General features: G+C 33.0%; 1 protein-coding gene across 7 annotated transcripts in view; it reads right to left on the reverse strand.

Moving 5' to 3' along the window:
• The window catches only part of LOC126889443 (putative fatty acyl-CoA reductase CG5065), a 268588-nt gene extending 242412 nt beyond the window's left edge, over positions 1–26176 (reverse strand). For all 7 annotated transcript variants that reach the window (XM_050657757.1, XM_050657753.1, XM_050657756.1 and 4 more), the window contains exons 1-3: positions 26027–26176; positions 13007–13206; positions 5676–5760 (exon numbers count right to left, since the gene is read on the reverse strand). In XM_050657757.1, the coding sequence (XP_050513714.1) occupies positions 5676–5760; positions 13007–13192 (271 nt within the window). In that variant the 5' untranslated portion in view covers positions 13193–13206; positions 26027–26176. The remainder of the gene's footprint in view (positions 1–5675; positions 5761–13006; positions 13207–26026) is intronic.
• Between the last annotated feature and the right edge of the window lie 610 nt (positions 26177–26786).

The following is a 26786-nucleotide window of genomic DNA, read 5'->3' on the forward strand; positions in this document are numbered from 1 at the left end:
TTCGAAATGTCTTGCAATCAGTTCGACTAATTGTTCCGATGAGTAATTATATTGTAAATGTTTTGCGTTATAGTAAATTTGTAATGCATATGTCCTTTCTGATATACCCATCCTATCATTGTATTTCCCATTTTGCAATTCCTTGTTAATTTCCAATTGTTGGACTTTTCCCCAGAAATAATTCAAAAATTTTTGTTCAAATTGTTGCCAACTATCAAATTCTTCTTCTTTGCAATCGAACCATAGGCTTGCTTCATTTTTGAGATGGTTTCTGATAGTTTCTTTTGCTGTTTCGAAATTTCCGATGTGCTGTATTTTCTTTTTCAGGCTATTTATGAACGGCACTGGGTGTAATCTTCTTACATCCCCGCCAAACCTTATCTTCACGTCATCTGTGCTATGTATAACCATTTCTCTTCTTTCTCCGACATTTTGTTGCGTCCGGTTTTCGGTGACTTGTTTTTCTATTTCTGTGATTCTTTTTTCCACTTCTTCTCTGTCTACTTGAATAGCATTTTCCAACTTATTTTCCAAATTTTCTAGTTCCTTTTTCTGGCCATTCGTTAACTCCTTTATTTTATCTTGAATTTTCATTTCATACTTTTCTATGCGTTCCTCCATTTTCTTGTTGTTCTCTTCTATGGCTTGTTTTGTTTCCTTCTGATTTTCTTGCATTATTCTTTTTGTTTCATCCATTTTTTGATCCAATTTTTGTTGTGTTTCATCCATTTTTCGTTGTGTTTCCTCCATTTTTTGATCCACTTTATCCATTTTCTTTGATGTTTCTTTGATGTTTTGTTTCTCTTTGATTGTCATCCAGTTTTTGTTGTGTTTCATCCATTTTCTGTTCCATTCTTTGTGACTGGAGTTGCATCATTTGTAATAATTTATCTATTCCTGATAATTCTTGCTGTTCTGATGCCATGATTGTCGTGTCTAAAATATCTTCTTGGTCTGAATGTTCTTTTTGTTTTTTGTTATCCTTGCTTTGGCTTCTTGTCACAGACATTTGTTTTCAAGAAGTATTATCCCCGCCAAATATGAAATTTTACTAGTATGTTACCAATACGACTTTTTTTTTTACCCAAATATTATAAATTGTCAATAAATATATCAAATGTAAATATCGTAAAATAAAATATTAAATCAGTTATGTAAAATTTGTACCTAAAGAGATCTAAAATTTTATGTTATCAAATGTAAGTATCTCACTTTTTACCACAGGCATATAAATTTTCAAATACCGGCTTTACTCTTTCTATCCTTCAAATTTGCCACTAGAAATACTTTACAATGCTTTCCACGTTGGACGACAGTTGATGTGATCTTGATTATTGATATAAGATAATATTCTTATATGTCACTTAATTTAATCGATGTATTAATACTAATCTAATTAATTAACCAGATCACATATCAATATGTTTTCAATCTCAGGGCGAATTATAAATTAATTACTTACTTTCGTGGCTTCAAATATTTCTTAATGGTTCCTAATCGGGATAGAAAAGAAAAGAGTAAAAAAAATACACATATGGGTTACAATTATAATCAAAATATTTTTTATTTTATTTAAAAGGCAATCAATGCTTAATATTTGTTATTTCTTATTATTCTTAAACATAACATTTACAAATGGGAATCTTATTTCCTTTTGGTTTTCAATTGAAAGTTTTTATTAACATTTAACTATTAGGAGTTATTAGGAACAACTCTATTTAACTTTGATGAAGCTTTTCTGATATTATTGATTATGTTATTCAATTTTTTATGTGGAATTTAATACGAAAAACCCATACATTCATGTCCAAACAAATGAGACTGACCTTTTCCTGATGAACTGAAAATGTCCTCACACAAGACCCGTTTCCTGCTATCCTTGGCTGCGATCAAACCTCGTCCTGGCTTCCAGTAATGTTCTCCTTTGAAAAACTAGCTCGAATAGCTCTCGTTCCTGCTTTTGTCGTGATGCTGTGTTCTACCTTTTTCGAAACTGCTATCAGCTACCGGGACACTCTTGGCTCAAGGAGGTTCTTTTACTCTCGACCTGGCCTACTTCTCGTTCCACGATAGATACTCCACACTCACGGAACTACATCGGCTTTCTCACTCTCCGTACACTACCGTCTACTACTCGACTTCACTTCTCGACAGCTCAAAACATTCTGATCTCACTTTCTCATCCATTCCCCTACTTTCTAAATATCCCTTCCAGATTCACAAATCAATCTTCCACCACCAACTCTCATTCGTAATATTCCTCAAAACCAATTTTTAATCTTTCTAAATATGCTTAATGGATTTCAAAAGAAAATATTTAATTCCCATTCTAAAATACTTTCTAACTATTTACAAATTTTAATGACCTATTCTCTCTTTCAAATGAGTCTTATTTAGCATAGGCTAATGATCGAAACCTTCCGCGAAAAACGATAATGAACTATCATCTATTTCACTGAGTTTTATTTAGCATAGGCTAATGATCGACCTTCCGAGAAGAACGATAATGGTACGCGTCATTCACTTTGTTTATCTAAGCACATTGTTCCGAGTTTCGTACGCTTATTCTAATCACTTCTTAAAATTAAATATAACAATTTGTTGTATACAGGTTGTTCTAAATTTATATGCCCCAGGTTGAGAAAATTAAAAATATTTTATATTAAAGTGAATTTTGTTTATAATTATCAAATTTTAATTTTTATATCAAATAGAAATATAACAATATATATATATATATATATATATATATATATATATATATATATATATATATATATATATATATATAATGTACGCTTTTCAGCAACTGAGAAGACCCAAGCCGCGACCCACCTGAAATCTGCCCGCGACCCACTAGTGGGTCGCGACCCACCGGTTGGGAAACGGTGCTCTATACTCTACTATACTCTACATATTATATACTCTTATACCTATACACAGTGTGTCGCATTTAAGATGAAGATACCCCTATATTGCGGCTATCAAAATAAATACAGATTTAAAATTTTGCAGTCAAGCAAGTGTGATGGTTCAAATTTTTTAAGATAGTCATAGTTAACTCAAATTTTAATTTTAAACGCTATCTACTGCGAATCTACAAACAGGGCGAATTTTCGATATTTTGCTTCGCGTTAGAGATATCGGAAAAAGTTATTTGGAAACTTATTTATTTATTTAGTTATTTATGAAAAGTTATTTGTTCCAAATATTATTCTAACCCCTTGTATCAAATTTCAGCACAAAATTCGCACTTTTAGTTTTTTCAGTATTTGTAGTCAGGATCCTAAAACATAACATTGGCGATCCTGTGATGCAGCTCGGGACAACCATTGCTGAAGGCGCAAAAAAATGTAGGCTAACCTAGCCACAAAAAATTTCCGGGAAATTCTCGTCCATTACGGCACCCTATAAAGAGGGACAGTAGAACCACTCTCCGAAAAATTGGAAGTAAAATCTGTAGTCGCGCATGGCGACCGCGCAATGTTCCCAGTCGCTTTTGCTCCACTCTCACATTGCTAGTCGCGTAGAAACGTACGGATTTTAACAGGGAAAACCCGCATCCACCACTGGTGGATTACCAATTGCGTACTGCCGGTATTACTTCTTGAGATCAAAGCGCCGACAGAGGAGTGGTTTTACTGTAGAACCTCTATATACTGTGATTACGGCAAGTGAGCGGCCGTGGAGTAACGGCAATACCGCTGGCCTCATAGATACGCCAGTGCACGTGGGTTCGAGCCCTGGGTTCGAGCCCTGCCAAAGACAAACCATTTTCATTTCCAATAATGACACGGGGAGCTCACAAGCCATCTCATTGTGCCTCGGGGAGCACGTTAAGCCGTCGGTCCCCCTGGGCTAGTGTACATCGGCACTAGTTACTTGAAACAGGGTTAAAGATGTAAATGGCGCCGGAACTGTCCGAAAGGATCTCCTCGGCAAAAATGCCATACGATATTATTATTATTACGGCTTGACAAGTCACAGTTACAGCGCTGTGCTAAGCGTAAATAATGAGAGACTGAGAGACGCATTTAATTCTGTTCTGTTCTTTAGGCGGATTTGAAAAGTGCCTGACTTATAGAGTAGTGCCATAATAGAAGTGAGTATCACTACTACGAGGAGCGTACAATAATTACAACTTCGAAGAGAAATTAAAAAGTAGCATTTTTATTTTAGACACTTACGTATTGTGTCAAAATTTATAAATTACAATTTTGAAATAACTAATTTATATTAATTTTTTTTTATTATAGGTTATTCACTACATGCAATCAATAAACAAAACAAATTATAAGCATGTTAGTTGTTTGTTCAAAGGGGTGTAAGTATAAATTTGGATTTGTTATCCAATGATAACAAAGACTCCACTAGCCTCTTAAATTATTGAACTGTGCCCTGAAAGGGTAAGTAGTTCACTGCACTGCACTGCACGACACTTCACTTCACTGCTGCTTAGAACCTATGTGGTAGCTCCAGTGGTTTTTGCCTCCTCAGTCTCCGAGTCTGCTCACTATTATCCAGCAGGTTTAGTGCAAGATTATTAGGGTGGTTTTCTAATTTTACCAAATAGCGGCTGCTGTATTCACTCACTGTCTCCTTTACTGTGGCTACTTGAAGATCGTCTCTGATTTCTCTGTTAGGTATAAACCAAGGTGCATTTGTTATCGTCCGTAGTACCTTCGACTGAAAGCGTTCCAATATCTCTATGTTTGAGTTTGCAGCCGTACCCCATAGTTGTACACCATATGTCCATATTGGTTTTAAGGCTACTTTGTACACCAATAATTTGTTTTTTAAACTAAGCTTTGACTGTCTTCCCAATAGCCAGTAGTATTTGCTGAGTTTTAAGCCAAGTTGTTTTCGTTTGTTAAAAATGTGCTTTCTCTAGGTCAGTCCTTTATCCAAGTGCATCCGTAAATACTTAACGCTGTCAGATTGAGGCAGATCTTGTCCATTTAGTGTAACAGGTGGCACTGTACCTCTGCATTTGGTAAATGTAACCTGCACTGATTTTACTTCATTGACTTTGATTCTCCAGTTTCTTGTCCAGTCTTGTATTTTCACTAGATGTTGTTGGAGAATTCTTGCGGCTATGACTGGGTCTTTGTGTTTGACCATTATCGCTTTATCATCTGCAAAGGAAGCTGTGATTGTTTGGTTGCTTACTGGAAGATCAGCTGTGTACATAAGATAGAGAAGTGGACCAAGAAGGTACCACAGGGCAGTGTTCTTGGTCCACTTCTCTATCTAATTTATATTAATGAATAATTTATTATTGTATTGTACATTTGAAGAGGTTAGGCGGCGCCTACCTTGCCTACCCCGACGAGCTGCCCCTGATGAGAGTTTAATGAAATGGTAACAAATTAATTGAAAGTTCTGTCCGACAAAGTACATGGAACGTTTTCGTAGTTTGATGTTCCAAATTTTAACCTGTTCCACAATTAAAACTTCCCCTGTTCCAGTGTTCCCATACATCAAAGTTTCTCCGACTAGACACCGTTAAAGTATTAACAAATTTTCAGCTTGCTATTAATCAACTTTTTTTTGGTACGCGGGATCCAGGTCTATTGGGTTCGCCCATCAGAATTTAATAGGCCACGGTGACCTCTAATTGAACCACCCGTGGTATAATAAAAATATATTTATACAACAATCTAGAATCCTCAAACCTAAATTTAGTTCCGAAACATCGCCTTTAATGGGGATCAGTTTCTTGAATACATCTGGATTTTGATGACGCAATGGATTGAATATCTGAAATGAAAAACTACTCGTTACCAAAATCAAATTTGTATACTAAGAAAAGAATTAAATAAGTAATAAAAATTAATAAATAGCGAACGAGGCAACTGTCAAGGGGTTCCAGCTAAAGAACTGATCTGGCAAGAACTCAACTGGACCTGGTGGCCAATTGGGCTTCAACGTATTGAGTTGGAGCCAAACCGTTGTCTTAAGGAGTACTGATGTAAAAGACTCAAACGGTTCGACCCGATGCACTGACCTGGTCAGAACCAAACGACCTTTGATGTATTGAGTTAAAGGCAAATCCTGCAGCGGCTCAGAATTAATGAATCGCTAGCGGTGACCGTCGGGGTTATCTAACTGCCCCACGAACTACCTGGGCCCATTAATCCCAAGTACCTGCTGCCCCATCGCCGAGAAAGTTTGGGATTAAGTCTTAATGACCGGAAATTCCAAATTTGATTATAGTTGAAAGTAAGAATATAAATATTTTTAGTTATTCACTTCAGTTGCAAGTATTACGGTATAGTGTCCGATTTTGTCCGTTAGTGTTTAACTTTTAAATGGCGAATTTAACGACTATGTTTAGTCAAAGGGGAGAACTTTTATTAATAATTAAGAATATAAATATTCAAAGGCCCATGCCAAAGATGGAAAAGTTAGATGGCGATGCATCAAAAAAGGGTGTCAACAAAAAGTGTACACAAAGGAAGGTGATGGAAATTACGTTATTCTTGAAAAAGCATCGGTGGAGCAAGATATATTATGTGAAAGACTTTTAAAGATTGTTAATAAGGAATTGAGGAAGGACAATTTCAGCAATTCACCGATGACGACGAAAGACATTTCTTGCTTTCGAAGAAATATCTATGCTGCAAGACCAAAATCCACATCATCATTGCCCAAGTCACAGGAAGAAGTTCTACAAGTGTTAGTGAACATAAATTTAAAAACAAATATAGGTGAAAACTTTTTATTATCTACGAAACGAAAAATAATTCCGCAATTTTTAGTTGTTTCACAAATCTTTACTTTTTGTGTAATGTAAATTCTTTGTATGTAGATGGAACTTTTCAATACTGTTCTAAATATTTTTTGTCAGATGTTTACTATAGATGGCAACAAAAAGGTTTTTTATGTTTCTCTTGTATTTTGTTTGTTACCAAATAAATCACAGCAATCGTACAAAAGTAATTTTGATACATTATTAACAATATGTACAGATTTGAATTTAAATTTCAAACCGAAGCGAATAAGCTCTGATTTTGAAATAGCAATTAAAAATGCAGCCAAGTTAGTGTGGCCCGACATTATTATTTTTTTTTGCAAATTTCATTTAACACAAAATGAGTGCCCAAAAATTCAAAATTTAGGTTTGTCCTTGGAATATAAAAATCAAACTGTTATTGGAAAATATTTAAAATTGTTTTTCGGCATTCCTTATTTAGATCCAAATGATGTTGGTGACTTTTTTCTGGTGAACTCATGAATATTATGCCAGAAGATGATAGAGTTTTGAAATTTTGTGATTACCTAGTTGATAATTATATATTTAACGGAAGATTCAACATTTCCACCTTACATGTGGGCTTCAAATTCATCAACTCTTATATTTACTACAAACGCATGTGAATCATTTCACTCGAAATTTAACGAAAGTTTTTATAAATCACATCCTGACATATTTAAATTTACAGACATTTTGTTAAATTTTCAAGCAGAAGTATATGCGAAAATTAGAACTGCACATAGATTAAAAAAAAACTTGATAAAACGGCAAAGATAAAAGTTGATTTTATTGAAAATAGGCTAAATGAATATTACGTTAATCAAAACATTACTAAATTAGACTTCATTAAGTCAGTTTGCAATTATTATGCAGTTAACTTTTAAAATCTAAAATATAGTGTTCGCTCTTACTTATTTAAATCACTAATGATTAATTAATTATAATCAGACATTAGAATTAAGCATTGTTATTGTTTAACGCTCGGTTTCATAATCAGTTAAAGTGGACTTTAAATTTTAAGTTGGTACCTTTATCAATGCAATTCATATTATGGGTAAAATGGCAACGTTAAAGTGAACTTTAGTTAATGTTCACTTTAAGTTGATTATGAAACCGGGCGTAACTGTAGTTTTTGTTATTGTATATAAGTTAATGTAGATTTATGGTGTATTCCACGAATATACGACTGTTTTGGATTATCGCGACAACGAATATTTTAGTGTGCAACATAAGAAGTACGAAAGTATTTTGCTTTAATAATTACTCCAATAAACAACAATATAATTTGCAATTTACTTCCGTTCTTCATATTTTGTACAGTAAAATATTTGTTGTCGCGATAATCCAAGAGGGTCGTGTATTCGTGGAATGGGGTATATAAATAAATATTCGATTATATTGTTATAGTTTCATTATTTAATAATTTAAAATTTTCACTCATGCTTTGGGAATTGGGTTCCTTTTTGAATAGAATAAAGTAAAATAAAACTATATATTATGTTCACAAAAATATTATCTAAGTACCTAGGTAGCGTGGGGCAGTTCGTAATCGCTTTTAATCCTACTATAAAACTGAACCCATTAAAATCTAGGTAGCGTGGGGGGAGTTCGTAGTCACCCGTGACCGTAACCGTGAATTGAACGGTTACTCCCATCTTCATCCTGGTACCATCCCATCTTTACAATATTTTCAGAATTCTTCTGTGCACCCACAGCTCGAATGATTCCAGTTTTTTGATTGATGCCGCATTCAAGGTCCAGGCTTCCATTCCATAAAACACAGTCGAGAAAACATAGCGCCTAGCCAACCTAACTTTTAGCTCCAACTTCAAATCTCTTGTGCAGAGCACTTTGCTCATTTTGTTGAAATTTGCTCTAACTTTTTCTATTCTGATTTTGATTTACTGGAAATAATCACCTGTGGAGTTGATCGTTGTTCCAAGATATGCATATTGGTTGACTCGTATTCTCCCTCTCTTGTCGTTTCCCCATTACTGAGGATCGTGATTTCTTCCAATATTCCTAACAATGTTTCTCCATTGGTCTCTATCTTCAGCTGCTCTAAGAGCTTCGCATAATGAGTTTCCAGCTGAATGCTTTATTTGGTCAGACCATCTAGTTGGTGATCGTCCTCTTGATCTTCTCCCCGGAAAGTTTCCAGAAACAATTATGCCTGGTTGCACCAACACATCTTAAGCTCCAGCTTAGCTAAGCTCTGCTTATAGATAGGACCACCGGAAGTATCACTTACGTTGCACCATAATTTTGGATTCTTACCTTGTTATCAAGTATATCTATTATTATATTATGATATTCCTATTATATTTTATTGTAATTATATTACATTAATTCTTATGATATTCTCTGCTTAAGCCTAAGATCTGTTGGTGCAACCAGGCATTAATCTCTCTAAACTGTCGTCACCTCTGCAAACCACGTGACCAAAGAATTGCAGAATTCGTTGCAGACATATTGTGGACAGCCTTTTTTTTAATATTGCGTTGGTATAGAATGGAAACGTTTGTCCTACGAGCTATCCAAGGTATGCGTAGCATTCTTCTCCAGCACCACATTTCAAAGGCATCAATTTTTTGGCGCTCGCATGCGCGAAGAGTCCAAGTCTCTGCTCCGTATAAAATTATTGAGAATACAAGGGCATTCACCAGTCTCATCTTGATATTTTGAGAGATATATCTGTCTTTCCAAACTTTAGTTAGGCGACTCATCGCAATTTTTGCCATACCAACACGTCTCCGAACTTCTGCTTCACAGTTACCATCGTTAGTTATACTAGACCCGAGATAGACAAAGGTGTTTACTATCTGGTATTCCTGTAACATGTTAAATAGTGTCGAATCTGTCGACCACCATTATTTTTATCTTAGCTTTATTGATTTTCATACCAACTTTATTGTTTTCGTACTCAAATCTTCGCAGAAGATCAACCATTTCTTGCTCATTTGCTGCTATAAGTGTAGTGTCAATCAGCAAATCTTAAATTGGAGATTTTCCTACCAGCTACTGTTACTCCACCGGCCCAGCCTTCTAAAACCATCCTCATGACATGTTCACCATAAATGTTAAATAAGTCAGGTGACAACACGCATCCTTGTCTAACACCTCTCTCGGTCTTGAATTGGTTTGAGAACTTCTGATCTAGTCGTACTGTCGCTATATTAGACTGGTATAGATTTTTAATAAGTGTCATCAGGCGCATTGGTGCGCCCATTTCTATTAAAATTGACCACAGATTTATCCAGTTTACAAAATCAAATGCTTTTAGGTAGTCAACGAAGCATATAATCGTAGGTACTTGAAATTCTCTAGACTTTTCAATGAGTTGTCTCAGGTTCAGGATTTGTTCCCTTGTACCTTTACCCTTTACAAACCCCGCTTGTTCCTGAGGTATTTGGTAATGTAGATGTTTTTAATCTGTTTTTGATGATGTGCAACAAGATTTTACTAGCATGCGTTATTAGTGACAGTGTGCGGTAGCTTTAACATCTGGTAGTAGTTCCTTTTTTGTGTAGTGGGATATAAATTGAGGTACACCAATCAGATGGCCATTTTCCTGAATCCCAAACAGCGACACATATAGAATGGATGACATGTAATCCTTTGTCACCTAGTAACTGTATTATTTCACATGGTGTTGAATCAATGCCTGGGGATTTATTTCTCTTTAGTGATTTAATTGCATCTTTGACTTCAGCGAGTAAGACAGTAGGTTCTCTAGGGTAGTCAGAAGGCCACTGATTTTCTGCTGATACCTCGTTATTTTTATACAGCTCACCACAGAAATTTCACCATGTTTCCAATATTTCATCAGTATCGGTCTTTAAATTACTTTCCTTATCTATTACAGACCACGTTTGAGGTTTAAATTCTCTGGTAAGGAGTTTGAGTTTCTGGAATAAATCCCTCGGTTCATTTCGACAGCCATGTTCCTCTATCTCTCTGCATATTTGAGAGATGTAATCAGCTTTATCTTTGCGGCACTGTTTTTTGATTTCTCTCGATAACGCTCTGTATTCATCGTTTGTTCCGTATCTAGTTTTATGTTCTTTTCTGCATTGAATCACAGTCTACGTATTATCGGATTTCCATGGCTTACGGCCAGTAGAAACCGCTGCCTAACAGTCTTTTACAGCCTCGATTACCTTATCTTTGAGATAGATCCAAGTGCTCTCAGGGTCACTATCTACTTGGTCTAACGAAAAAGCTTCTTCTAGGTTTTGTTGGAAGTCATTGATTTTTGATGGATTTAGAGACATGCCTTTTCTCTGGGGCCTTCTTTTGGGGACTTTAAAACGGAGTCGAACGTTCAATACCAGGAGTTGATGATCGCTTCCACAGTCTGCGCCAGGATATGTTTTACAGTTGATGGACGACGACTTCCATCTTGATCTTATTAGGATGTAGTCTATTCGATTCCTTGTTCATCCATCTGGGCTGCGCCATGTGTATAATCTCCGTGGACGATGTTGATATAGCGTGTTTGTAATTGTAAGATGTTGTTCTACACAGAAGTCCACTAGACGGTCGCCATTCTTATTTCTCTGTCCCAGTCCATTTTTGCCCAGCACTCCTTCAATAATTTCATTAGGTGACCCCACTTTGGCGTTAAAATCTCCTAAAATTATGACGAGTTCACGATTCGGAATACCGCCAACAGTTTCTTCTAGACGACCATAGAACCTGTTGATGTCTTCTTCTTGTGCAGCTGTTATAGGAGCGTATACCTGGACAAGGTGTAGGGTATTGGTGGATATTCTCATTTTAAGGGATATTATCCTGTCATCAATAGTATTATCCAATTACGCAGTCGTTAAGTTTAGAGGGTACAATTATTGCGACTCCATTTTTACTTTTGTTATCTGGGCCTGAAAAATAGACGACGTTACCAGCAGTTGTTTTAAAATGTCCTTTTCCTCTCCAGTGGGTTTCTGAGAGTCCCAGTACCGAAAGATTGTGGTCTGCCATTTTTTTTTCAATTATGTGTAACTTTCCAGGGTTATGGATCAGTCCCTGGACGTTCCATGTACCAATTCGCTGACATTTTCTTAAATTAACTGAAAATTGGGATTCAGTCGCACAATTTCTGCCAGGTGCCTGCTCCCTCAAACCTTGCCACCCGATAGAAAATTTCACACCATCCGACCCGGAACCGAGATGGCGCCGAGCGTGAGTCGGGTCGCTACACATTCCATCTTCACTTACTGAAATTGTCATCGTTATGGGAAGAAATTCCCTTGGGAAAATAGTGCAGTGATTTCCCTTCGTATTAGACCTGGGTAATTGGACCTGTATTTTACTGAGTCCGTTGCCGACAGGGCAAAACCGTCACAAGTGATCAGATAAGAAGAAAAAGCACCCCCTTGTGTAAGCACCCTCAGCTGTTTTGGCCAGAATCTCCTCTCCTTGCAGGTCTGTTAGAATCAACATACTTTCCAACATTGATTTGATCCAGTTGTATACGGTAGTTATATCCTTTATTTTTTCTTCTTCTTAAGGTGCATTCTCCATTACTGAAGGTTGGCTATAAATAACTATAGCAAATTACTCTCTAGCTTGAGCTGTTCTTAGCATCGAATGTGTGTCCATGCCTGTTCAGTCTCTTACGTTCTTTAGCCAGGAGCATTTTCTTCTTCCTTCCACCTTCCCTTCCATTATGAGTCGTAATAAGTTGTATCTTTCTCCTCTGTAAATATGTCATAGAAAACTCGTTTTTCTGTTTTTTACAATACTTAGGATGTTGTGCTGAAGCTATTTCCTTGTGGAATTTTTATAAATAACTATTTTCAATGGGAAATAAGCCACAATTTTACCAAAAAAAGATTTTATTACCGTTTCGAAGCCCAAATCGGGTTTCGTTGTCAAAATACAAAATACTACTGAAGAACTGAAGTAGTATTTTGTATTTTGACAACGAAACCCCGATTTGGGCTTCGAAACGTTAATAAAATCATTTTTTTGGTAAAATTGTGGCTTATTTCCCATTGAAAATAGTTCACTAATACTTAGCAGTTCTCTTTCAGTCCTCATTCTTCTCAGCATCCCGTCACGTGCTCGGTTCAAGATATCTTCAGCATTTTTCAGGAAACCCGCATCTCAAATTATTCTATTCTTCCTAAGAATAATAAACGGCTAGGGCTGTAACATACTTGCTATGTATGTATGTAGTTAAAAGCTATTTAAAAGATAATGTGGTGCTAATGTTAATAAAATAAACCATCAAGAATTACTCACCGGTGATTCGAGAACTTTTTCAAGACGCTCTTCAATCGATTTACTTCTCTTTGGCCTTAACAGTACATAAATGTTTCCAATACCTGGACAAGATCTTAAAAGCTTTTCTATCAACACTTTTCCTAGAAATCCACTGCCACCAGTAACGAATACATTTTTGTCTATGAAAAAGTCTGCTACGGGCATTTTTTCTGCCAATTCTAAAAAAATATTCAAAAGTTGATCTAAAATTACGAAACGACGTCAACGAAATAGCATTGGTCCATAAATATAAATACTTTGGGCATGAAATCCAAATTGCCAGGGACAATCAAACTGCCGAATTACAAAGAAGGATCACCTTAGCATGGGCCGCATATGGAGCTCTATCAGACGTCTTCAAGAGCAACTTGCCAAATTATTTGAAAATGAAGACGTTCAACCAATGTGTGCTACCAATCATGACTTCCGGCGCCGAAACCCAGGTCACAGCAACGAAACAGAGTGGCCTAAAGAAGAATGGAACGGTCACTACTTGGACTGACTCTCAGAGACAGGGTCAGAAACGAAGAAATCAGAAGAAGGACAGGCGTCACAGATGTCATAGAGCGAGTAGCATGGCTGAAGTGCAATTGGGCGGGCCATGTAGCTAGAATAAATGACGGGAGGTGGACCCAAAAAATTACAGTGTGCAGTGACGGTTTAAGGCATCATGGGGCCCTAGGCGGCCATAAGAAGTAGGCCCCTTTATAGCGACCATTTACTTAATACAAATTTACAGATATTTATGTTGTTTTGGGAAGTAGTTACTCCAAAAATAAATTACGACAATGTAAAAAAGTTCATTTTTCTTTTTCTACTTCTGTTATTTTGTTAAAGATTTAAGTAAAATAACTGCCTGATGAATAACCTGCCCGATAAATTTATAGTTGGATCTTATATATATTATGTTTACTAGCTGCACTAAAATGTTCTAAAATTTTGTACCACATACCTAATGGTTAAGGGGGAAAAATATACATTCAATATAATAGTTTTTTCACTAAATCAATATTTTTGAGTTATTTGCGAGTGAATATGTTTATTTTTCAACAAAAAAACACAATTTTAGGCGTTTTTTCGTAAATAACTCAAAAATTAAGTATTTTATCGAAAAAATATTCTTAGGAAAAATATAGCGTATACAAAAGTAAAAATAATGGGGCTAATGAAAAGTAGATTCTTATTCGACAAATTCCAAATCAAATATTTCAGAGTAAATAACCAAAAAATGAAGCACTTTTCGATGAAAACTAATCACAACTTTTTTAGTGTTAAAATTTTTATTTTTGTTTTTGTTAACAAGTTTCTAGTATCAAAATATAGCAAGTAAAGCCAAAATAATGTTGATTCCTTTGTTTTGGCAAAATAATCTTAAAAATCACCCCTAGTTTGTTTATATATTATGTATTTGATCTGTAAGTTTCACCGGTTCAGAATGATTATATTTCAAATCATTAAGATTTAAAGTAAAACAAATTTTTTGAAATTTTGAAAAAAGATGTCTTTCTTTTCAACATAACTTAAAAATTATTAGTGATACCAAAAATCTTAAAGAGTAAAAAAATGTAGCTTTTGCTTTTCTGAAGATTTCAGATTTTTGCTTTTTTGGAAGATAAAAATTGGTTAAGATATGACTGTTCAAAATTTGCATACCCTGGGTAGAGAACTTTTTATTTTTAAAAATTAATAAATGAAAATAGTTTCTATTATTGTTGGATCGGTACTCATCAGAGGGACCGCAGACGTTCGGGTACAATTGCGTCTCTCGACTTTGCTAAGTAACACGACATTTACTCAACACACACTACACTAGGTACCGGATTGGAAAAATCCACTGTACCATGCCAATGGCCATTAGTTGTCGAGGCATTAAGCTAAATAAAAAAAAATGCATACACTCGTGATTAGTGACTTGTTCAAGCCCTTTCTACTACAGCCCTTTTATAAATAGGCACTTTATACCGATAAAACTTACAGAGCATATAAACAATACATAAGTAAAATAGCTTGTGAAGCGGTAAGGATTCATTTGATTTGGAATGCTAATTTGGGGCTTATTTTCACCAGCTTTTTTTTACCCAAAAAAGGGATCAACTTTATTCTGAGCGTATCTTGCTTACTTTTTATGCTAGAAACTTAAAAAAAACAAGGATTATGCTTTTTTTAAACATTAACATTTAAAAAAGCTATGATGAGTTTTCCATGAAAAGTGCTTAATTTTTTTATTATTTTACGTTGAAATATTCGATTTGGAATTTGACGAATAAGAACTTACTTTTCATTAGCTACAACTCTGCTTCTACTGGATCTACAAACTTCACACATTCTCCATTTTTTTTTCATTTTTTTAAAAGCTATATTTTTGCTAAATGTTTTTTCGATAAAATACTTACTTTTTGAGTTATTAGCGAAAAACCGTCTAAAAACGTGTTTTTGAAAATGAACATATTCACTTGCAAATAACTCGAAATATATTGACTCGACGAAAAAACTCTATTGATCAAAACTTGCTTAGAATTAGTCAGTTTATCTACTTCCGGGCGTATTTTGACGGTATATTTTTTCACCTCCGAGAAATGGGTGGACTCAACCTTAGAGCAATAACACATGCCAAATTTCATGTCAATCTAAGCTCTTCTTTCAAATCCAAAGATTCTTTAAAATTCGGAGGATTTGCAATATTTTACCGTGAGTGAATGGACTATAAGGCTCATCAGTGGGTAGAAATTGAAAAAAAAAACGTACCAAACCAAAATAATTACCAGCTTCTAAGCAAAATTTGCTTGCAAAATTGATTACCAAATTGAGGGAATGATTGAACATGGAATATAAAATTAATGCCTTTGAAAATAACTGCTTAATTTGTCTTGAAGTCGGTTGTATTTTCCTGATATTTGACAGAAGACAAAGCAAAAAACTTAGTTTGATTGGAAATCATAAATTAGCCATTCTCTTTTTTTGTCTCTGTTAGCCCTATTTGATTTATTTAACATTTTACATTTTTTTTGAATTACTGCTTAAATAATTCAATATTAATTAATGCATTTGAGCGGGATGCGGGCCCCATCAAGTGCCCGGGCCCTAGGCGGCCGCCTACTTCGCCTAATGGTTAATCCGGCGCTGACAGTGTGGAGACCAAGAGCAGACAGAAGAAGTATAGATGGTAGACCATTTACACGATGGCCATACAACGTCAAGAGAATTGCTGGGAATTGGTTGCAGGAAGGCCAAGATCGACAAAACTGGAAGAAATTAGGGGAGGCCTATGTTCAACTTTGGATGCAGAAGGCTGGATGATGATGATTGTAAAAGTCCCCATCTAACTCTTTAACAAAGACAAACTTTAGAAAAACCTAGAAAAATAAGGTTTTTTTGATCCTTTTCGCACTTTTTTTGTACCTTATCTCAAAATCATATAAATGAATGGTTTTCCATCTATTATCTGGCAGGCTATGAATCTTAGTTGTTAAAAATTGTCAAAATCCGAAACTCACAATAAAACACTGAAAAACGTTTGTTTTCTATACTTCCACAAAATTTATTACAACTATGTTATTACTACAGCAGTTTCGGCAAAGTGCCTTTCTCAAGTGATATATTTTACAATGTGTTTGCCTTTTTAAGTCTTTAACTGAAGAGGTTGAGGAGTGGGGAGCTGCTGTTTGTCTCGAGTTGGTCATTCAGAATTATATCTGTATTTTTCAATTTATTAATTTCCATTGATTCTAAAAGTGATAGCTTAAGGCCTTTATTTTGAATATGTAGAATTTGAAACTCTTCATTGAAAGAATGATTATGATCTAGAAGGTGAAGTGCGTATGTAGAAGTGTCTGTTTTTCTATTGTTGAAAGCCCTTTTGTGTTCTGCTATCCGTTTGTCAAAAGTTCTGCCAGTTTGACCGATGTAAGTTTTCGGACAGTCACCACAAGTTAGTTTGTACACACCACTCTGTAGTTGCTTTCTCTTTCGGCTTTTATTGTTTTTAATAAGTTTGCTTAAGTTGTTGTTAGTTCTGAAAGCTGGTGTTATTCCTTTCTTTTTTATGTATCTGGCTATTTTTGTTGTTATTTTGCCAGTATATGTGAGAGAGCAGAAGATACTGGGTTCTTTCTGTGGTGGTGGATACACTAATTTCAAGGCTTTCTTATGGAGTTTTTGGTTTAAAATGTTGTTAACTGTTTGTTCGTTATAGCCATTGTTTAGTGCTATTTGTCTAATGATATTTAGTTCTGTCTCGAAGTTATTTTTTGTCAGAGGAATTTCTGTCAGTCTATGTATCATGCTATGGTAGGCTGCTAATTTCCTCTGACAAAAAATAACTTCGAGACAGAACTAAATATCATTAGACAAATAGCAGTAAACAATGGCTATAACGAACAAACAGTTAACAACATTTTAAACCAAAAACTCCATAAGAAAGCCTTGAAATTAGTGTATCCACCACCACAGAAAGAACCCAGTACCTTCTGCTCTCTCACATATACTGGCAAAATAACAACAAAAATAGCCAGATACATAAAAAAGAAAGGAATAACACCAGCTTTCAGAACTAACAACAACTTAAGCAAACATATTAAAAACAATAAAAGCCGAAAGAGAAAGCAACTACAGAGTGGTGTGTACAAACTAACTTGTGGTGACTGTCCGAAAACTTACATCGGTCAAACTGGCAGAACTTTTGACAAACGGATAGCAGAACACAAAAGGGCTTTCAACAATAGAAAAACAGACACTTCTACATACGCACTTCACCTTCTAGATCATAATCATTCTTTCAATGAAGAGTTTCAAATTCTACATATTCAAAATAAAGGCCTTAAGCTATCACTTTTAGAATCAATGGAAATTAATAAATTGAAAAATACAGATATAATTCTGAATGACCAACTCGAGACAAACAGCAGCTCCCCACTCCTCAACCTCTTCAGTTAAAGACTTAAAAAGGCAAACACATTGTAAAATATATCACTTGAGAAAGGCACTTTGCCGAAATAGCTGTAGTAATAACATAGTTGTAATAAATTTTGTGGAAGTATAGGAAACAAACGTTTTTCAGTGTTTTATTGTGAGATAAAATGAACTTCCATCAAGTAACGGTCGAATCCATCAAAATCCGAAACAATCGTTTTTTCTCACTTTTTCCCATCATAACCTTAAAATTTAGTGGTTGAAAGAGCAGATTTTTTTCGGATTTTGACAATTATTAACAATTAAGATTCATAGCCTGCCAGATAATAGATGGAAAACCATTCATCTAACTATCTGATTTTGAGATAAGGTACAAAAAAGTGCGAAAAGGATCAAAATAACCTCGACATATATCTAGTATAATCGAAAATGATAATATATTCTCAGATGATTTGTTTTTCCAAAAAGAAGGCGCACCTCTGCATTATATCATAAACGTAAGCCGATACTTTCATGAACGGTTTACTAGACAATTAATTGGACGAAGAGATTTTATTGAATGGTCAGCAAGATCCCCCAATTTAACTCTTCTTGATTTCTTCCCAAGGAGTTTATTTAAAATCAAAATTTATAATACCATTTTACCATGCCATACCGTTTTCTTTGCATTATTTTTAAACATTTACTGTAGATCTTTTAAAAAATTTAATAAAAAGAAATACACTTCTCCAAGAAATTAACGCACCACCTTAACCCATTAGTTCCTAGCGTTACAATTATGTAACAGCAAAGTAGTGTTATCTAAATAGATCCTCTATCGCATTCGCATACGTCGCAAATTTTTAGTTAAAAACAGATTAGCTCTTGTCAGAAGGTAATATTGTTGACATTGTTAATGTGCGATTTTTTAGAACTTTGTTTTGACCCTGTGCTTTGATAAAATACAACAAAAAAATAAAGCTTCAAATAATGGACTTCGTTGATAAAGAATAAGTATATAAATCTTATTTTGTATATTAAAGTTAATATTAGAAAACAAATATTATAATAAAATATAATTAAATATATTTTGTGTAAAAAAGCTTTGATATTTTTTCAAATAAAAAAGTTATTAGGTTAGGAAATTGACTGTTACATATTTGTAACGCTAGGATGTAATATAAGCATTTTCTCCAGTTATTTTGTAGCAATATATCATATGTTTTGTTTTCGTTGTATGGTATTTTTAGAAATTTTTTTTCGAAGTATTAGTATACAGAGTGTTTATATTAAGGAAATTTAAAAATGTCATATGTACCCACTAATTTGTTTTATATCAGAGGCCTTGCTGCAGTTTCTCAAAGAGACCTGACTGTTCAAGAAGCTATGGATATAGCCTTTGGAGAATACGACGAGATAGTTAGATGACTCCATAGGGGAAGTTTATATAGCGCCACCGGATCCGGCTACTCTGACGGATGAGGATTCCGGGATGAGGACGAGGGCTGAGATTTGGAAAATTTGAGCAAACTTCCGCTACTTGCCAATGTAGAAGTTAGAACTACTGATGGAATTATAATAGAAGAAGATATTCTTATTCAACAGTCATAATCGACAGTATATAACATTTCATTGACAAATGATATCGATATTACACCTGCTCATATGGTATATCAAAAAGTTTGTGTAGTCGGGATTGGGTTTCGGGAGATTTCACATATAACGAGAAACAATTTCCTGAGTCAGATTATTCATTGCTGAAATCGAATCTTATGATTGTATATATTAATAATATAGGTATGCAAAGTCCGCAGATAGTGTGCTACTTTTTTTTTAAACAAAATGGCGCCCGAAAATCGTGTTTTTTTTCAATTTTTGCTCTATAACTCCAAAGATTTTAACTTTACACCAAAAACAATCAAATAAAAATTCACCGCAATTAAATTCTGCACAGAGATGTGTTTTTTCTGATTTCCTTCGACGAAAATTTTCCTCGGAAAATGCTGGTTTTTCCAACAAAATTTTTAATTTTCAATTAAAATTGTAGATAAATAATTGTTCATCAATAATTAAATAACTTGGTAATATAAAGGATTCTTTCATATAGATTATAATTCCAGAAACTGATCGAAATTAAATGAACAGTTTAGCAACAATTGAATTGTTAATTAAAAATTTACGGTCGCTATAATAACCACAATAATTATGATACATAAGAATAACTATATTTTTTGTATAAAAAGATACTGTAGCTGTCTAATGCACTTTACGGAATTGAAATTGGACTATTTAAGCGGCCTCAGGAATATTTTAAAATTATAAACAATTTTTTGGTTTATAAACAAATAAAATATCTCGGGAAATATTAAATTAAATTAAATCATGGAAACGGTATTGGAAAAAGCGGCAGGACGCTTCTTACAAAAGAAAAAAAGTTTAATTGTGATGAGCGGTTCCTGAGATGCCGGTCAAAGTTGACCGGCATTCACGGCAAAGATATAATTAATTGGATCACAATTTTTGAACCATCACATTTTTATTTTTGTCCTCTTTCTTTACACATATTTTCATATCTTTAAAATACTTATAACATATATTATTATAATAAAAACTATCGATATTACGAGTGAAAATTGCCAAAAATAGCAAAATTCCTATCAAAAATTAGGTTGGAGAAAATGTAATCTCAAAGTTCAAAATCAGTATACGTTAAAAAATGCATTTTCTCGGCTGCCCATGGAGCAATTTTCTTCATTCTTTTTTGTTACCAAGCAACTCGAGTAGAGCCATCTAACTAACGCATTATTAAATGTCAATCTTGGTTTTGTTTTATTATAATTAATTAATTTATTTATAAGAAAAGAAAACTACATATTTTTCCAGTTGTAGACTTTTTTTAGATAAACTTACTGCAAGTGTACCTTTTAACGTTAAAAACACAAATATTCTCATTTGAAAGCTGTATAGTTATTTAAACAATCTTTATTTAAACAAATTTAAAAAAATGTTATAATAAGTAAATACATTTATTATAACAAAACAAAAGCAACTTTGACATTTAATAATGCGTTAGTTGGATGGCTCTACTCGAGTTACTTGGGAATGAAGAAAATTGCTCCATGGGAAGCCGAGAAAATGCATTTTTTAACGTATACCGATTTTGAACTTTGAGATTACATTTTCTCCAACCTAATTTTTGATTGGAATTTTGCTATTTTTGGCAATTTTCACTCGTAATATCGATAGTTTTTATTCTAATAATATATGTTATGAGTATTTTAAAGATATGTAAATTGGTATGGAGAAAGAGAACAAAAAAAAAGGCGATGGTTCGAAAATTATGATCCTATTGTTTATATCTTTGCCATAAATGCCGGTCAACTTTTGTATCTCAGGAAACACTCATCTCAATTAAACGTTCTTTCTATTAAAAGAAGCGTCCTGCAGCTTTTTTGCAATACCGTTTTCATGATTTAATTTATTATTTTCCGAGATATTCTATTTGTTTATAATAGGCTATTGATTATATTCAAAATAAGATAGCTAAAAGGAACTACAACGTTAACAGGGTTTTATTATTTCATATGAGCAATGTACATCTATATATGAAAAAACCGCGGAGTGCTACCATTTAAAGGGGTGTGTTTTTGAGAAATTGGTGAATTAGTCCCTGGGCACACGTTACATTAGAGTGAGTTCTATGCACTTTTGGTACAAACATATCTACATAAAAATTGTTCCTGGTTAAATTTCCTATCTAAATGTCACTTTTTAATGTCAATGATACTTTTTTTTACAAAAATATATTCAAAAGAAAAAGCACAAAGAAACCCAAAAGAAAGAAATTTTGTTTTTGGTCCCATAACTTTTGTCCACAAGGATATAGGTATAGGCATTGCTTTACAGAAAAAAACGTAGATATTTCTTCTTTAAAATATTGTTTAGTATAGGTAATTAGGATTTATGGTTTTCGAAATATGAGTTTTCAAAGTTCTCCACTCACAGCAATTTTGGGCAATTGTCCTTGTTATTTCGCACATATTGTTCTGTAACTTTTTTCTACGTAACTTTAGGTATATGCAATGGTACAGGTAATAGGAATAGATATCAATTACCTTTAAAATGTTCTACTGTATAATGTTGTACGACTTTTTTTTAAATAGATTATGGTTTTTCAAGGTTTTATAATTTTAACCATTTTTTATAATATAATATAAAAATAAAATAATATTATTATATAATATATAATATATTATAATATAATATTATATTGTATATACTATATACCTAATATATACCTTATATATACTAATACCTAATATAAAAAAATATTATTTTTTACATTTTTTACGATTATTGTTGAAATTTCTCATTATAACTTTTTTTCTTCTACATTTAGGTATATATTATATTATATAATAAAAAAAGTTTATTTTGTTTACTTTAAAATGGTGTATTACAAAAAATTCTAGGATTATTTTTGATTTTAGGATTATTTTTTAAATTTCTCATTATAACTTTTTTTTTCTTGTACATGAATATACTATATATTGCTCAATAAAGAGGGCTTACTTTCTGTTCTTTAAAATGGTGTACCATCTATATTTAAATAATGGAAACCGAGTGATTCTTTGATATTTTTTTACCTGGATTATTTAAAATTATTTCTTTTACAAAAATTACGTAAACATTAGTCTTAGAAAACATCATTTTAGTTAAAATTATTTAAACGTTGACATTTACAAAATTTTCAAAATCAAAGTCCATCTCTTTGTTAGCATTAGCTTCAATATCTTCCTCTGACACCTAAGTTATCTTAGATTTTCCACAATTAGTACCCATGCAGATGCATCCTTTGCAGAATATTGAACAACTAATTCATATCTCCTACAACCGCATTTTTTTGTACATCCTTTGCTACATTTACATGCTATTTTTTCAAGCAAAGCTTGTGGTGCAGGAGCTTTGATAGTAAATATTGGTATTAATCCATATTTTGAAGTTTGCCCGGCAGAGTCAAGTGGATTAAAAGTATTACCTTTAAAAAATCAGATTCAATCATAACACACAATTACATAAAAAAGTTATAATGAGAAATTTCAAAAATGATCTTAAAATCAAAAAGCGTTGCAAGTATTTACATTTTGAAAAAGCATATCTTATTCAACAATCATCCTAAAATTTTTTATAATACATCATTTTAAAGTAAACAGAATAAGATTTCTTTTTTATTATACAGGGTGTCCCGAAAAGATTGGTCATAAATTATACCATACATTCTGGAGTCAAAAAGAGTTCGATTGAACCTAACTTACCTTAGTACAAATGTGCTCATAAAAAAAGTTACAGCCCTTTGAAGTTACAAAATGAAAATCGATTTTTTTCAATATATCGAAAACTATTAGAGATTTTTGATTGAAAATGGGCAGGTATCATTTTTATGGCAAGAACATCTTAAAACAAAATTATAGTGAGATTTGTCCACACCATAAAAATTTTATGGGGGTTTTGTTCCCTTATACCCCCCAAACTTTTGTCTACGTTTCAATTAATTCATTATTGTGGTACCGTTAGTTAAAAACAACATTTTTAAAACTTTTTTGCCTCTTAGTATTTTTTCGATAAATGAGTTGTTATCGAGATGCGGCTTCTTTTTTAATATATTTACATAAAAATTGTATGGGGGTTTTGTTCCTTTAAACCCCCCAAATGTTTGCGTACGTTCCAATTAAACTATTGTTGTGGTCCCATTAGTTAAACACAGTGTTTTTAAAACTTTTTTGCCTCTTAGCCTTTTTTGATAAGTCACCTTTTATCGAGATGTGGCTTCTTTTTCAAAATATACCTAAAAATGTAAATTATAAATAAATTTTCAGATTATCAACAGGTCTCTATAATCGTACTTAACCATATACAAAAATATGTGGTGGATTCGAAAAATATTCAAAATATCTCGATAAACAATGGCTTATCGAAAAAATAATAAGAATCAAAAAAGTTTTAAAAACATTGTGTTTTACTAATGGTGCCACAATAATAATTTAATTGGAACGTACACAAAAGTTTGGGGGGGTTTAAGGGAACAAAACCCCCATAAATTTTTTATGGGGTGCTCAAATTTCACTTTAATTTTTTTTTAAGATGCTGCTGCCATAAGAATGCCACATGTCTATTTTCAATAAAAAATCTGTAAGAGTTTCCGATATACGAAAAAATATCGATTTTAATTTTGTAACTTCAAAGGGCTTTAACTTTTTTTGTATGCACTATTGTATATAGGTAAGTGAGGTTCAATCAACCTATTTTTGACCATAGAATCTGTGGTATAATTTATGACCAATCTTTTCGGGACACCCTGTATAATATATACCTAAATGTAGAAAAAAAAGTTTTAATGGGAAATTTAAAAAATAATCGTAAAAAATATAAAAACTCGTTAAAAGTATAAAATCTTGAAAAAGATAACCTATTTAAAAGAAGTCTTACAACATTATACTGTAGAACATTTTAAAGGTAATTGATTTCTATTCCTCCTACATGCAACGTTGCATATGCCTAAAATTACGTAGAAAAAAGTTACCGAACAATATTTGCGAAATAACAAGGAAAATTGCCCAAAATTGCTGTGAGTGGCGAGTTCAAAAATCATATTTCGAAAACTGTAAATCCTAATGACCTCTACCAAACATAATTTTAAAGGGAAAATATGTAAGTTTTTTTATGTGAAGCAATGCCTATACCTATATCTCCGTGCACAAAAGTTATGGGACAGAGAACAAAATTTCTTTCTTTTGGGTTTCTTTGTGCTTTTTCTTTTGAATATATTTTTGTAAAAAAAATATCTTTGACTTTAAAAAGTTATATTTAGATAGGAAATTTAACCAGGAACAATTTTTATGTAAACATGTCTGTACCAAAAGTGCATAGAACTCACCCTAATGTAACCTGTGCCCAGGGACTAATTCACCCATTTCTCAAAATCGCACCCCTTTAAATGGTAGCACTACGCGGTTTTTTCATATATAGAGATTCATTGACCATATGAAATAATAAAGCCCCGTTAACGTTGTAGTTCCTTTCTATAGTACATAATCAATGGCCTATAAGGCAAAAAATTGTTTATAATTTTAAAATATTCATGAGGCCGCTTAAATAGTCCAATTTTAATTCCGTAAAGTAAATTAGATAGGTACAGTGTCTTTTTATACAAAAATCAAAGTTATCCTTATGTATCATAACTATTGTAGTTATTATAGCGACCGTAAATTTTTAATTAACAATTCAATTGTTGCTAAACTGTTCACTCAATTTCGATCGGCTTCTGGAATTATAATCTATACGAAAGGATCTTTTATATTACTAAGTTATTTAATTGTTCATGAACAATTACTTATCTAAATTTTTAGTAGAAAAATAAAAATTTTGTTGGAAAAACCCGCATTTTCCGGGGAAACATTTTTGTCGAGGTAAATCGGAAAAAGACACGTATCTATGTAGAATTTAATTACGGTGCATTTTTATTTGGGTGTTTTTGGTGAAAAGTTAAAATCTTTGGAGTTATAGAGCAGAAATTGAAAAAAACACGATTTTCGGGCGCCATCTTGTTTATAAAAAAAGTAGCACACTATCTGCGGACTCTGAATACCTATGTTATTAATATATACAGTCATAATATTCGATTCCAGTAATAAAATTGCTGGTAAATAACTTTTCCCAAAAACGGCTTATTCTCCGATAATCTGCCCAGACTATTTGTAAAAAAAATTTCAACACCCTTTATCTCGGAAACCAAGCATTTGCGAATATACTATACTTATATACTATATACTATAATTGGGTTTTAATTTCAGTATTTTATAAATGCTAGAATAGTCTACAGGATGACGCGAACCCTGAGAAAAAATCACAGGTTGATTGTTACTCCCGGTATACAATGAAAATTTACCTGTCTAGCAACAATCTTATTACAGCGATATTGTTAAAAATAAGGCTATAACATATTGAAAAATCACTTAAATCGGACAACAGGTTTAGGAAATTCGAGACATTAAAAATGACCAATTTTTAAGGTGGTGCGTTAATTTCTTGGAGAAATGTAAAAAAGCTACTTACCACTTTATTGAAATAATTGTTTTAGTTTTTGGTTTCGTCTGCTCTAGAAGTAAGTAGATTTTATAATCATATAAATACTCTTAATGCACCGAATGTACAAGTCATAATGATAAAAGTTATCTATTTATGAATAATTGAATAAATGCACTATTGTGAGGAAATTTACTTGATACGAATTTAATTTTAAATTTTGCAATAACTAACGTTTATATTCAATTATTTTAAAATTCATGAATTCAAGATTGCTACTATGTATTCAATTTTGAATAATTCTGTGCTCTGTGCGTAAAGTGAGTTAAGTCCAAAAATGGCCGAAATTAGCCAATGCACTATTAGACCAGGGCGCATCTGTAAAAATATTAGTACATTTGGATGTTGAGAGGTGACTCATATTTTTTTACATAAATTGCTTGAAAATAATTCATATAATAATAATTGAGTTATCCTCCCACTCAAAAAGGTCCGGAACATTGTTTAAATAATCAAAATGTCAAAAAATTAAAGAGAAATTCGATTTTTTCTTCGTTTTTTGATTATAACTTTAAAAGTATTCACTTCCGAGAAAAGTTGCACCGACATAAAAGTTGTAAAATTAAATTTCCTACAATATAGGATAGGTTAAAATTTTTAAAAATTGTCACCCTTGTTGCAAAATAGCGATAATTGCGAAAAAAACATAAAAAAACAAGTATGTATTCTTATTTTACGTTTTTCATCCATTTAAGTCAAGCGTCCACAGGTCCGCATCGTACGCATCGGA

The sequence above is a fragment of the Diabrotica virgifera genome, chromosome 8, assembly GCF_917563875.1.
Source record: "Diabrotica virgifera virgifera chromosome 8, PGI_DIABVI_V3a".
In the NCBI taxonomy this organism is placed as follows: domain Eukaryota; kingdom Metazoa; phylum Arthropoda; class Insecta; order Coleoptera; family Chrysomelidae; genus Diabrotica; species Diabrotica virgifera.